We start from the raw sequence: 14,651 nt of genomic DNA on the forward strand, positions 1-14,651 counted from the left end.
TGGCATGACTGCATGGAGCGCCATTACCTTCCCTCCAGAGCAGTACCTATTGATCTACTCACATTTACATGTTTTCGAACCGCTAGGTTAGCAGAAGCTTGGGCTAACAGCAGTAGCTCACCCCACTCCCTTTCAGTCAGCAGGTTCAGCAGCTCAGCAGTTTAACCCGCTGTGCCACCATGGGGCTCCCATTCTAACTAGTATAGACCAACAATTAATAGGATTTACATAAATATTGACTTAACAAGTTCTATTCCCCAGTGGGTCTGTTCTAATGAAGGTTTACATTTGGATTTAACTCCAAAGTGTCAAGAAACAAACGCTTTAAATAAGACTTGTGACTTAATTTGATGTTCCTTAATAGATACTCCAGTGGAACATTCAGACATATCTTCTATTTTTATTGAACACACGGAAACAAATTATTTTCATTTACATCATTGTAAAAGAGATTTAGTGTAGTGTGGTGGTTTCAGAACAGAATTTGAATCATCACTTGGCCATCAAAACATATTGGGTGTCCTTGGCAAATCATACTCTCTGTCTCACAAGGTTAACTTCCTCTGAACAAATCTCTCTCCCACCCCCAAATTATAGGGTCATTAAAGATACACAACAACAAGAAAAAGAGAATATGGCCTGGCAATCATGCCGGCCACATGACCTTGGAGGTGTCTACGGACAACGCCGGCTCTTCTGCTTAGAAATGGAGATGAGCACCAACCCCCAGAGTCAGACATGACTGGACTTAACATCAGGGGAAACTTTTACCTTATAATTGGTTAGTACAGAACTAACAAGCATAGACCCAATAAATCAGTCGTTGAATGAAGGGATGAAACACAGGAAATCCCATTGATTCAGTGGACCTACTCTAGGTGGGATTAACAAAGGTTCCACAGTGTAAAAATTGAAATGTCTTGGTCCACATTGTATAAATGTAATAATTTGGTGTCTCTGCTAGAAACCATAAAATAAAACTTTATTTTCCTAATGTAGAGTGAGTAAATGGGAATATTATAGGAACATGGTGGCACTTAGATGCTGTTGACATTAATGAGGCTGTAATCTGTCACATGAAGCTGTTTAATGGCCCAGCAGCAAAAACGGAAGCCCTGGCTGCTGAGTGAAATAGATGGTAAGCAGCAAGATAACAGAACCATGCCATCAGCCTGAGTCAAATGAATTGCCAATTATGAACGAACGAACATTTTTATTTCAGTCAATGACCAGCACTAAAAGAACCAGTAGAACATGAATAAAAACATGCATTTAAGCATTAAAATACAACTTTTAAAAGATGAGTTTAAAAGAAGTGCTAAGTATAAGACTTAAAATGGCATTAAACACTTGTATATTAAAATAACAATGTTAGCAATTATAAAAGTTAAGATAAAATAATAAAATCTTTTGAGACTGCACTGACAAGCTATTGCTGATGAACAGACACTTGAAACAGGAAAAAATCTAGAGGGAGAGGTAGGAACACGGGGGCACAAGGAGGGGGAGCACAATCAAACACAAATCCAAAGACTAGGTGTAGGAGCACTAGCTATAGCTGTAGTTACAAATTTTCAATAAGTTAAATGCTAGCTCGTGAAATTAGCTCATTACCTAGCGAATTTTAAGTGCTGCTGCACAGAACTTGCCTACTTTATATGCTGTAACAGTATTGGTGGATTGCCAGGTATAAATTGAGCACATAAGAGCTACATAAGTAAAAAGTGGAAAATATATAAATATTAGAAACTGGAAAATTCAGACCAATAACCCTTTGTGCATTACGTCATCTGAGCGCTATTCCAAACATTTTCAACTAAACAGTCTCATATAACATGACAAGGAAATACTTCTAGAGAGGCTAAAGAACCATCAACTAGTTAGACAATACTGAGCTAGGTGGATCAATTTTTTTAAAATGAGGAAGCCAATATAATCTTGGAGGGAAACCACAAAAATTGCAATATTACTCACCTGCATGAAGCGGCCTCCTGATGTCCCAAGGTTTGCTATTGTAAGATGCCCTTTTGTGAACACAGATATAGACGTTAACAAAACTGTGTTGAACTGCTCCGGGAATAAGTCAATCCGTTGCAAAGCTGTTGTGACTTCCACCCGATATTCCTCATCTTGTTCTCCACAATAGGTAGTATTTCTTGAAAAAGTCTGAAAAAATTAGATGTGTGTTAGCAAATCGCATCGGAGAAACCAAACAGTTGAGAGGAAATCAAAAGCTGTCCTGTGCCACACAGAGAGTCACCTTGAAAGATAGAAGACAGCTTTTTAATGATTTCATGGTTTATTTATTTATATTCTGTTTTTCTGCAAGTAAAGGGCATTCAAGGAGTACAGGTACTACCAGTAACTACCAGAATGTTAAAGAAAGACAATTTTCTTTTGTAAGAATCTTTTCCAATTTTTGAATATTTTTAAATTTTGTACAAAATAAACTTGTATATCTACTCTCTGTACAATATATTTTCTTTTAAATATGCAGCAGCTTAAACAAACTTAAACAATCAGGTGTTACAGTACATTTTCAGACTCTTGATCAGAAGAGTGTGCAGAGAAGAGATATAAAATCAACACTTACTTTAAAAATGAAAATGTGTTTACTTAGGTCCCCTAAATACTTTTTGACCAAGCACAGTGCCTGCAGAATAAATGCTGTCTATTTGTATCTGCCTTCAAATTGCCTGTTGACTTATGGTGACCCATGATTTCATGGGATTTTCATGAGCAAGGAATATTTCTGCAAGGAATTGTGGTTCGCCATTTCCTTCCACTCTTTTTCAAATAGCTACTGCATACTGGAATATCCTGGCTACTGTGTTCTAGCTTGCCAAATTAATGTTTAAATATATCAATAAGAGCATTTTAATGTCTTCTTTGCACTTATCAATTTTCTTTAATTACATGAAGCTCGGAGTACTCTGGGGGCTGCAAACAAGGCAAAAAATAAAACAAGATTTTAAATGAGGCAAATAATATTGTGACTTCTATTGTGCTTAAAATTCAAACTTGCCAATGTTGTTGTTTGTTCTCATAGTTATTATCATTATAGATTATTTGTTCAATTTTAATCCTCCAATTCATACACAAAGAAAATGTGTCATTTTCTAGAGAATATTCCCAGAGCATACATACTACAAGTTAGCCCTTAGGAAGTGAACACATTCACATTATATGGAGAATTCAATGGTAATCTATTAACTGGGAATTCAGTTACCATTGATGCTTTGTCTTCTGTTTTGGATAATAAACAGAGACCATTTAGATGTCAATAAGCAATTTAATACAAGAAAACATATGGGATCTTCTTATTTTCAAGAATATGAAATGGAGCAGTGTACAATGAAAGCAACAGAATGTAAGTGTACTATAATCAATACTATGATCATTTTTCTTCATAGTTTATTAACTGTAGGGGTTTCTTTAGAAATTAAGGCAGATTATGGCATGACTGACTGCTTATTGAAAAAGCAATAAAGACATGTCATTTGGTTTTCCAGCCTGCTGCAACAGACCTTTAAAAAGGAAGCCAAAATAAGAATAAAAATATTATCATGTCAAGTTGAAATCAAGTTTTTAAAATGTTAATGTCCTTCAAGCCTTGTGTCAGCTTGTCATAGTTGAAGGTGACATCAGAATATCATGATACAAATAATAAACAGCTCTCTAGACTGTTGATTTTATAATACAAACTAATAATAATAATAATAATAATAATAATAATAATAATAATAATAATAATAATAATACAAGTTAACTATCCCCTATGTGGAATTCCGAAATCCAGAATACTACACAGATGGCTAAGATGGCAACATTTTTTGCTTATCATAATTTTGTGTTAATTTCATGGACAAAATTATTAAAAATTAACATTTGATGTATTTGATGTATATGAAGCATAAATGCATATAGTATTTAAACTTCGGTAATATCTCCTCAATATTTTATTATATACATGCATACAAATATCCATGTACATGTATACAAATATGTACATTAGGTACATGTATACAAATATCGAGCCCCCGATGGCACAGTGGGTTCAACCGCTGAGCTGCTGAACTTGCTGACCAAACGGTCGAATCTGGGGAGTGGGGTGAGCTCCTGCTGTTACCCTAGCTTCTGCCAACCTAGCAGTTCGAAAACATGCAAATGTAAGGAGATCAATAGGTACCACTTCTACAGAAAGGTAACGGCGCTCCATGCAGTCATACCAGCCACATGATCTTGGAGGCATCTACGGATGATGCTGGCTCTTCAGCTTAGAAATGGAGATGAGCACCACCCCCCAGAGTCAGAGGAAAACATTTACCTTTTTTATACAAATATAGGTATTCAAAGATAATTTAAAATTTAAAACACCAAAATCCCAAACACTTCTAATACCAAGCATTTCAGATAAGAGATAGTCAACTTGTAGGTCCAAAATCAACAATACTAACAACTAATGGAAAGTAATGATGTTGTAAAATTCCTTGCAGAACCAATGGTCTTCAAAGGATTCTGCTTGGCCACTATACTAGACAGGAATAATTCACCTTTAAAATTCTGCATGTTCCTGCTATCTTACCTCAGCTGAGCACACAGCATTCACACACAAAGGATATGTAGCTGGGTGTTTGTTTTAACATTCAAATGAGATACCTGGTATGCTCAATAATATACACATACATTCCTCTCCGCCACTGAGCACTGTACTTAAAATTCAACCACATGTAATCAACTACTGCTAGCAATTCCCAACGGTTCCTTTACGTAATGCGATTTCATTTTCTTAACAAGAAATGTCTAAAAATGATTTGCTCGTGCATTCAAGCAACCTCCTGTCTCCTAGGAAGTGCAATAGCAGTGGAAAAGGAGCTGAGTACAATACTAAGACATCTTTTTTCTACACATAATCTTCATAAGTATTCTAAATATATCACAGTTATTCTTCAAATAAATAAAAGCCTTAAACATTAGAACAGTGCTACCGCTAAGGATTAAGCCATGGATGATAACACTGCTGGGCTACAAATCCCACCACTCCTATTTCTGGATGTACTGGTCAGATCTGATGGAAGCTGTGGTCTAACAATATCAGTAGGGCCATAGGTTCCTCATGCCTGCCTGAAACAATTCACTTGGCTGACAATATAGAAAATGACATTCTTGTTGGATTAAATGTTCGCAAGTCTGGTGCCAAATTCCAGTGACAAATCTCACAAATATGGTTTTTCAGCAAGGGTCCTACTAGTAATAGAGTTTCATATTGCTTCTTCCTTCCATGTACATGAATGAAAGTACATAGTATCTGTTGACTCATCCATAAGAAACAAGTTTTTGTCTGATGTAGGTCTGAACTGGAATGTGATGAGATAACATAAAATTTATTTAATCCGTGTCCAAATTGGATATGCAGTCAAATTGTATTATGCTTGCTCATAGAATAATTTGTGGCTAGCTGGCATTTACCAGTTGATCTTTATGATAAAAAAAACTACAAGTTTAAAAATGCTCTAGAAAACCAATCTATTTCTACACAAATGCATCTTGCTCTTCTCATAAACAGTTGAAAGTACTGTTTTAACTTCACGTTTGCTATGAAGCAACTCAGAAAAAAATATTAATATTAATGAACTGCTGCCACACATTCGACAGAAATACATATAGGAGAGTTTCTACAAAATCAGCACTTTATAAAAAAAGACTTTAAAAAACTTAAAAGGAAAACAACCAACTTGCCAACCAAACATATATTTCTTGCTTCAGACAACCTGGTATATTTGTAGCTAAAAGAGGATTTGAAGTTTGGTTTCTCATATCTAAATGCAATACCGTAATCAGAGCACACAGCTCTCTAACCCAGGCTAGTAGGAATCACTAGTGTGTGTAATATAAACACATTTCAGGTTTCCTGGGATGACATTTAACAGTGGAATCAAAAGTCTGTTTTAAGTAGGTGTTAAATATTTTATGGCAACACCTAAATGACACTGTAACATTTGTATAAGGATAGGAATTTTAAGTATTCAAATATAAAACATAAACTGGAAAACAGATGTATTATCTGGGACAATATGTTGCTCACGCAAAGGCTCTTAAATAATAAATCCAATGGATATTTTTACAACTTCCAATCCAAACTTCTTCATATATAAATTTTATTTAAGCCATACTGTTATACTAACCTGTAATTTCTTACTAATACATTTTAATCAGAATAAATTTATTGAAGTCATGGAGATAGGATTCCAATCCAGAAAAAGTGAGAAAAGTTTTTATTGAAACTGATGTACCTATACATCAATTAAGGTCTTCGTAACTGTACTTAATCTGCAAAATGGGAATGGAAAAGGACTCTCCACTAAAACATTAAACAGGTGGTTATAAATTTGATTTTGGACAGTGTTCGTTTGATGCAAGATGGTTAGAGCACTGGAACTTAGGTGATCTAAGGCACCATCTACACAGTCCTTTAATGCAGGATGGGAAATGGATTAACCTGAAGCATCAAAACAATGGGTTGCTGTGAGTTTTTCAGGGTGGTGTAGCCACATCTATGGCGGTGTAGCCACATCTGTGGCAGGCATATTCAGAGGTTGTGAGTTTTGTTGGAAACTAGGCAAGTGGGGTTTATATGTGGAATGTTCAGGATGGTAGAAAGAACTCTTGTCTGTTTGAGGCAAGTGTGAATGTTCCAATTGGTCACCTTGATTAGCATTGATTAGCCTTGCAGCTTCAAAACCTGGCTACTTCCTGCCTGGTGGAATCCTTTGTTGAGAAGTGTTAGCAAGCCCTGATTGATTCATGTCTGGATTGTCTTTGTTTTCAGAGTGCTGTTCTTTATTTACTCTCCTGATCTTAGAGTTCTTTAATAGTGGTAGCCAGATTTTGTTCATTTTCATGGTTTTCTTCTTTCTGCTGAAATTGCCCTCATACTTGTAGATTTCAATGGTTTCTTTGGCTTCTCCAAACAATGCCTCAGGCCAATCCAGTTCAACCTGGAGTAAACCTGGAAATCTAGGTTTATTCTGGGTTAAAAAAAGTAGGAGGTGCAGACCATCCCACCTCCTCCGAGCTCTGGTAGCTTGGGGGCGAGGGAGGGCACTATCAACCTTTATTCTCTGCTCCCCGTTTTGGCCTAAAACATTTCTGAAAGGTTTGGAGGGGGAATGAATTCACACACACACACACATCCCATGCCAGCTTTCCCTTTTGTCAAGCCTCACAGCCCCAAAAAGACAGTCTCACCCTTTGTTCATTTGCCCACTGACATGGAAACCAACAAACATGAAACTGAAATAAAACTGAAGATAAATCCAGGAACCATACATACATGCTTGGACTTATATGTTGTATAAACTGAATTTTAGTTTTAATAGAACCTAACATGGTGCATGTTTTGAGACTGCTGTACATTTTATGTTGGTTAGAGATAGCAAACGTATCTTAATCCATGTTGATAAGACTACTAATCCCATTAGTGTAACCACTACATCGAATGATGAGGAAAGCTGAGAGCTGCAATCCAACATCTGGAGAGCCACATATTCCCAATCTCTTCCCCAAGTAACATTAATACCATCCTGAGTCACCATGTAATTAACACAAATTCAAATGGTTGGCTCAACAAAATTAATTTCATATTGTGAAAATCTAACATTTTGCATGATAGCTTGATGCAAAACTATTTATACATGACAAAGGTATTTAGAAACTTTATCTGATGATTTATTAATTACATTGATATGTCATACTTTGTCCAAAGAGCTCAGGGCAGCATCTCTCTATCTCTTTCAGTCATCAAAACCTGAGTAATACATTGGGATAGTCAATATCCCTCCAGCTAAGTTACACACCAAGCTTTGTGATTAAGCAGAAATTTGAACCTATGTCACTCAGATCACCGTCTGAAATTTTAATAATTGTATCACTGATATTTTCAATATTTGTGCCTAAAAATTTGGGATTGTTAACATGAGAACATTATTAGTTAGGTTGATTTCTTGTGGCTTTCTAGATGCTTTTGGACTACACTGTCCAATAGCCCTAGACAAACTAGTCACTGGTGAAGGATGATAGAATACATCACCTGGAGTCACAAGCTGTCTACACCTTCTTTAAGTTAATATGGGTGAGGAAACTGGCAATCTTGAATCCAAAAGATAATTAACTATTACAAATCTGACCAGAAACACATTGATATCAATATAAATAACTGGTTAACATACAAGAGAAACACATATAATACAAAGGATCGGCTACAAATTTACATTTCCAGAAACGAGTAGCAATCATTTCCTGATAAATTGAGGAGGAAGGGGAAGCAATTATGTCCATGGTGCATTACGTAAGGTAAAAAGGGATAAATGTTGATGTAATTAGCTAATACAAATTAAAAACATTGCACATTTTCTTTTAAAAGATCATTCATAGTATTATTCACTTTTGATATTGATTACCAGTGCATCAGTTCTTGTAATCTGATTAGTGCATTAGTACTAAGTAAATAGTATTGATCTATCTATACATATAATGTACTCATACAATCTTTGTATTTTGCCCATTTCCTTTGCATTAGGATGCAGCAGCTTATGGATCACCAAAATAGAAAAACATGTCCTAGTTACTGAAAAAACAAATTTTAAATGATACAGGTGTGTCACTATTCCTTTACAAAGGTAGATCTTGGAATGAATAAATGGTTTAATGTTGTTGTTTTTTTTTTAAAAAAATCTTAAAATATTTAATTTGTAGCTAAGGTATTAATTTGCAGCTTGGGGAATTGTTCTCTGGTTCAAATAGTCCGAACAGTGGTGGTGATAGTCTACATGGGTTGAAAATAATGCTGCTGAATGTTAAGTTGGTGAACTGTACACTTGTTAATCAGCACTTCATTCTGCACAAGTTTATGACCTCAGTTTATATTACAGAAACTTGGTTGGATGAGGTGGTAGCATTAATCTCTCTCAGCTTTGTCTGTCAATAATAATAATAATAATAATAATAATAACAACAACAACAAATTGACAAACGTTCAATGCTGTAAGGTGCTGAACGAACAACAAAACAACCAAAACCATCCAAGTCCCACAAAACAAATTGGCATCCACATTAAAATAATAAAGACATTACCAGAATTGGGGTATAACATACTGTCTAGATCAGGGGTCCTCAAACTTTTAAAGTGGAGGGCCGGTTCATGGTCCCTGAGACTGTTGAGGGGCCGAATTATCATTTGGGAAAAGAAAGAAAAAACAAACAAATTCCTATGCAAATTCACATGTCTTATTTGTAGTGCAAAAAAAAAAAACCCCTCCCAACAACTATTCATTTATTTATTTACTAAATTTATACCCTGCCCTCTCTCGCCCTGAAGGGGACTCAAGAGCAGCTTACAAGTTGTATGTACATACAACATATTATATTAATGGCATAGCACAATATTAGCATTATATATTACTATATTGTACTATACCACTATACCGTAATATTATTAGTAATATTGCATTTAATATTTAATGTATATTTAATTTTATTATGTTGCATTATTGTTAGTATTATATTGTATGACATTATAATATTACTATCAATATTATATGTACATATAATATATATTATATTATTAGCATAGCACAATATTAGCATTATATATTACTATATTGTACTATACCACTATACCGTAATATTATTAGTATTACATTTAATATATAATGTATAATTAATATTATTATGTTGCATTATTATTAGTATTATATTGTATGACATTATAATATTAGTATCAATATTATATGTATACACAATATATTCTATTATTACCATAGCACAATATTAGTAAATGAAAGAACAATACAATATTTAAAAATAAAAAACAGTTTTAACCAACATATAGTAAACCTATCAGGATTTCAATGGGAAGTGTGGGCCTGCTTCTGGCCAATTAGATACTCAAGTTAAGTAGAATTGTTGTTGTTGTTGTTGTGTGCCTTCAAGTCATTTCAGACTTTGGGCAAGCCTAAATCTAAAACTGAGAGCAGGGGCCAGGTAAATGACCTTGGAGGGCCGCATCCGGCCCCCGGGCCTTAGTTTGGGGACCCCTGGTCTAGATACTGTACGCAGCACCATGCATGACCTGAAAGTAGAAGGTTGGTTACCCTGGTTCTCGCATGGATAATCAGGAGAGAATAGAATTCTACTGGTGTACTCAAATAGACTACTGCAACCCATCTACGTGGGGTTGCCTTTGAAGACTGTTTGGAAGCTTCAAGTGGTCCAATTTGAAGCAGCCAGATTTCTCGCAGAAAGCAGCATACAGGGAACATACAACCCCCTTGTTATGTAAGCTCCACTGAGTGCCTGTCTGTTACTGAAAACAATTCAAAATGCTGGCTTTAGCCTATAAAGCCCTAAACAGTTCTGGCCCAGCTTACCTGTCTAAACACATCTCCCTCTATGAACCAACTCTGAGGTTAAGATGATCAAGGGAGACCCTGCTCTCGGTCCCACCTCCTTCACAGGTGCGGTTGGTGGGGATGAGGGACACGGCCTTCTCAGTGGGGGCCCCTTGGATATGTTACTCCCCAGCGAAATCAGGTCAGCTTCCTCTCTCCTGAGCTTCAGAAAGCACGTAAAAACATGGCTCTGGGACCAAGCTTTTGACCAATCGTGCAGTGAAATAAATGAAGATGCAAAATGTACAATATCAACTGGAATGACTTTTTTGCGTGATTTTAATAATGTTGATATGGCATCGAATTATTGCCTTTGTAAGGCTGTGCTGAGTCCCCTATAGGGGTACCTCAGGTCTTCATGGCTGCCATGATAATCATGGATGTTTAACAGTAGCATCTGGTCCCAGTCATATTTCTGGCTACACTCTGGCTCGTGTCGTCTATGTTTGGTAGGATAATTGTGGTTTTGGTGATTCAGTCCAGCATGGACAAATTACTATCTGGCCACATTTAGACTCACTGGGACTCAGAACCTCTACAAGGGAGGGGACTAATTCAGATGTTATGCTACAGGGGCTAATGCAGCCAGGTTTCCTGGCAGCTCCTGGGAATTTTCCTGTTGGTTTGGTAGATCATTCTGCTGGGAGTCCTGGATTAACATCTGGAATGGGGAAGTGTTCAGCAAAGGATATAATAGATCCTGAGTATCCTCTTGGAGTGAAACAAGATAAACTAAACCTGAATCATTTGGGAGCTGTTTACAAGAAAAATCAATTGGATGGCTAGAGCTATGCCAGAGCAAAATATAGCGCTACTCCAATTGAACATGGGCTAGAATCTATTTGAAGGCCTTACCTGTAGTAATACAGCCAATAAAAACCCATTTTTCTCCACTACCACTGTGTCTGAAAATAACCATTTAGTGAAGTTGTTGGTTAAGGATCTTTTACATTTTGACCTAACATAACAGGAAGCAGACCGCTTGACAGTCTACTGTGAACAAGTTGCTAAGCATTTTGCAGATAAAGTAGCTTGGATGCACTCTAACTTTGATGCATTAATAAATATAGACCTGTGGGTGTAACCTTGGCTTCTGCATGGCCAACTCAGATAAGTAAGTGGTAGGGTTCAAACCTAATTGTTAGACGCAATATAGGAAACACATAGAATCAAAGGAATGTAGGTAAGCGTTGACTTCCCAACTTTCCACTGAATCAATCAATAGGTCAGCTCTAATTAGGAATAGAAACTGAATTTAGGCTCGGGATTACAGCCTTTGATATATACCATTTAGCAATGAAACACAATCTAAAGAGTGAGCTCCAAAGAGCAGACAAATTGTTTCAAAAGCCGTGAGGGAGTACACCTTTGCTTGCCTCATTGCTTTCCTCTGTATTGCATTTTAGGACCAAATGAATGAACTGGAAATTGGTATGGGAATCAGGAAACATACTTCTTGTTCTGGAGTGAAACATACATGATGTACATACACAGGTATGTTTGCAAATATGTATAAATATGCATGCATTAAACATAGGCGACTTTATGACACTAGCCTGTTGTCTTGCATAAATTGCACTGTTGAAGCAAACAGAAACATACCAGTTTGAAAATAATCTCTATCACACTTGTCAGCATTATGCTGCTTTGACAATCCATAGTCTCGCGCTCACTCTTCCGCACCACCCGGCTAACCCCACCTTCCCCTCCACCCGTGTATGCCCTACCGAGAGAATGTCTGGCTTTTGATTTTATTTTTGCTGTGCACTGACAGCAAAACGGTCAAATAAAAATATAGTTAGATTGAGAAGGACAGGGTTTTTTTCCATTCAAGGGGGAAATAAATGCTTTCTTAGTTGAAGAAATTATGGAATGGCAGAGCAAATATAACTAATAGGCTTTTATTTTTCCTGAAGGGCCATTGAGGCTTCTATGACCATAGAAATTAGTGAACGGGGAAGGATATTTTAAATGTATTTATTTTCTTTCTATGTGATTGAGCATTTTGATAGGCAGTGGCATGAGCTGAAGAGAACAGTCAAGGAAAAGCATTATGGATGTTCCCACAGCATTCTTGATGGGCATCCCCAGACTGGTGAGCAGCCTTCCTTCACCTGCATGGCCGGAGAAGAAGAACCAAATTCCTTGTTACTATCACTGCTGATAAACCAGTCCATACTCCTGGAAATAATGCCCCACTGCTCAATGTAGGGAAGGATATAAGAGGCAAAGATGAAGTACTTTAGCCACATAATGAGAAGACAGGAAAGCTTGGAGAAGTCAGTGATGCTGGGGAAAATGGAAGGGCAAGATGGATGGATGGTATCCTTGAAGTGATTGGCTTGACCTTGAAGGATCTGGGGGTAGCAACGGCTGGCATGGAGCTCTGGTGTGGGCTGATCCATGAGGTCATGAAGAGTTGGGTAGATGCGGGGAATGCCATGGATGTAGCATATCTGGATTTCAGTAAGGCCTTCGACAAGGTCCCCCATGACCTTCTGGCAAACAAGCTAGTCAAATGTGGGTTGGCAAAACTACGCTTAGGTGGATGTGTAATTGGTTAAGCAAACAAACCCAAAGGGTGCTCACCAATGCGTCTTCTTCATTCTGGAAAGAAGTCACGAGTGGAGTGCCGCAGGGTTCCGTCCTGGGCCCAGTTCTGTTTAACATCTTTATTAATAACTTAGATAAAGGGTTAGAAGGCATGATCATCATGTTTGCAGATGACACCAAATTGGGAGGGATAGCAAACCCTCCAGAAGACAGGAGCAGAATTCAAAACGATCTTAACTGATTAGAGAGATGGGCTGAAACTAACAAAATGAAGCTCAACAGGGACAAATGCAAGATACTCCCCTTAGGCAGAAAAAATGAAATGCAAAGATACAGAATGAGGAACGCCTGGCTCGACAGCAGTGCATGTAAAAAAGATCTTAAGAGTCCTCGTGGACAACAAATTAAACATGAGCCTACAATGTGATGTGGCGGCAAAAAACAACAACAAAAAAAACGCCAATGGGATTCTGGCCTGCATAAATAGGAGTATAGTGTATTCCAGGTGTGGTCTGACCAAGGCGGAATAGTGGGGAAGTCATGCTACCCCTCTATTCCGCCTTGGTCAGGCCACACCTAGAATACTGTGCCCAATTCTGGGCACCGCAATTGAAAGGAGATGTTGACAAGCTGGAATGTGTCCTGAGGAGGGTGACTAAAATGATTAAGGGTCTGGAGAACAAGCCCTATGAGGAGTGGCTTAAAGAACTGGGAATGTTTAGCCTGCAGAAGAGAAGGCAGAGAGGAGACATGATAGCCATGTATAAATATGTGAGGGGGAGTCATAGGGAGGAGGGAGCAAGCTTGTTTTCTGCTGCCCTGGAGAGTAGGACGTCGAATAATGGCTTCAAACTACAGGAAAGGAGAATCCATCTGAACATTAGGAAGAATTTCCTAACTGTGAGAGCTGTTCAGGCACTCTCTGCCGTGGAGTGTAGTGGAGGCTCCTTTTTTTTTTTTTTGGAGGTTTTTAAGCAGAGGCTGGATGGCCATCTGTCGGGGGTGCTTTGAATATGATTTTCCTGCTTCTAGGCAGGGGGTTGGACTGGATGGCCCAAGAGGTCTCTTCCAACTCTATGATTCTATGCTTCTATAACTGAACGAATAAACAACAAAATCATCACTGAGCAATAGGATGCAGAGTATAGTCAGAGGCGCTGGCTGTGGGTACCCCAACTGTGACAGTAGTACAGCATAGTAAAGCAGTCCAAAATAGTTCTTCAGAAAGCTACAGTTAGCCTGGGTGGCAATGTCAAGCCTGTAGGCACCTACAACTGTTCTCTTCAGCCTATGTTGGTAGCCAAAATCCTTCCTCGTACAGAAAGCAAATAATTACAGTATACTGAAATAGTATACTTCACTCATTCAATATTGTAAAAGAAAAGGAAATGACAATGAAGTAAAAGCAGCCTCTTTCTGCTTGTTAATAGCAAGAGGAAAGGAGGCAATCACATGGCAATCATGCCATGATTGCTAATATTGGAATTTCAGCTGAAGGGACCTATTGTGGCAAACATGGATAAGCAGTGATGTTGGAAGCTACTGACAGGTTTTTTACCATTAATGAAAGGTGTGCTACAATAAGTGTTGGGATGCACATCAGCAACATAAAATTCGATGTGTGATAAGAAAGGGCCTCAGATATTATTA

The 14,651-nt window shown here is 37.6% G+C and overlaps 1 protein-coding gene across 2 annotated transcripts in view; it reads right to left on the reverse strand.

The window, feature by feature from the left end:
* The window catches only part of met (MET proto-oncogene, receptor tyrosine kinase), a 143,277-nt gene that overhangs the window by 88,391 nt on the left and 40,235 nt on the right, over window positions 1–14,651 (reverse strand). For both annotated transcript variants that reach the window (XM_008111166.3, XM_008111167.3), the window contains exon 3: window positions 1,975–2,166. In XM_008111166.3, the coding sequence (XP_008109373.1) occupies window positions 1,975–2,166 (192 nt within the window). The remainder of the gene's footprint in view (window positions 1–1,974; window positions 2,167–14,651) is intronic.

The sequence above is a fragment of the Anolis carolinensis genome, chromosome 5, assembly GCF_035594765.1.
Source record: "Anolis carolinensis isolate JA03-04 chromosome 5, rAnoCar3.1.pri, whole genome shotgun sequence".
Lineage (NCBI taxonomy): Eukaryota > Metazoa > Chordata > Lepidosauria > Squamata > Dactyloidae > Anolis > Anolis carolinensis.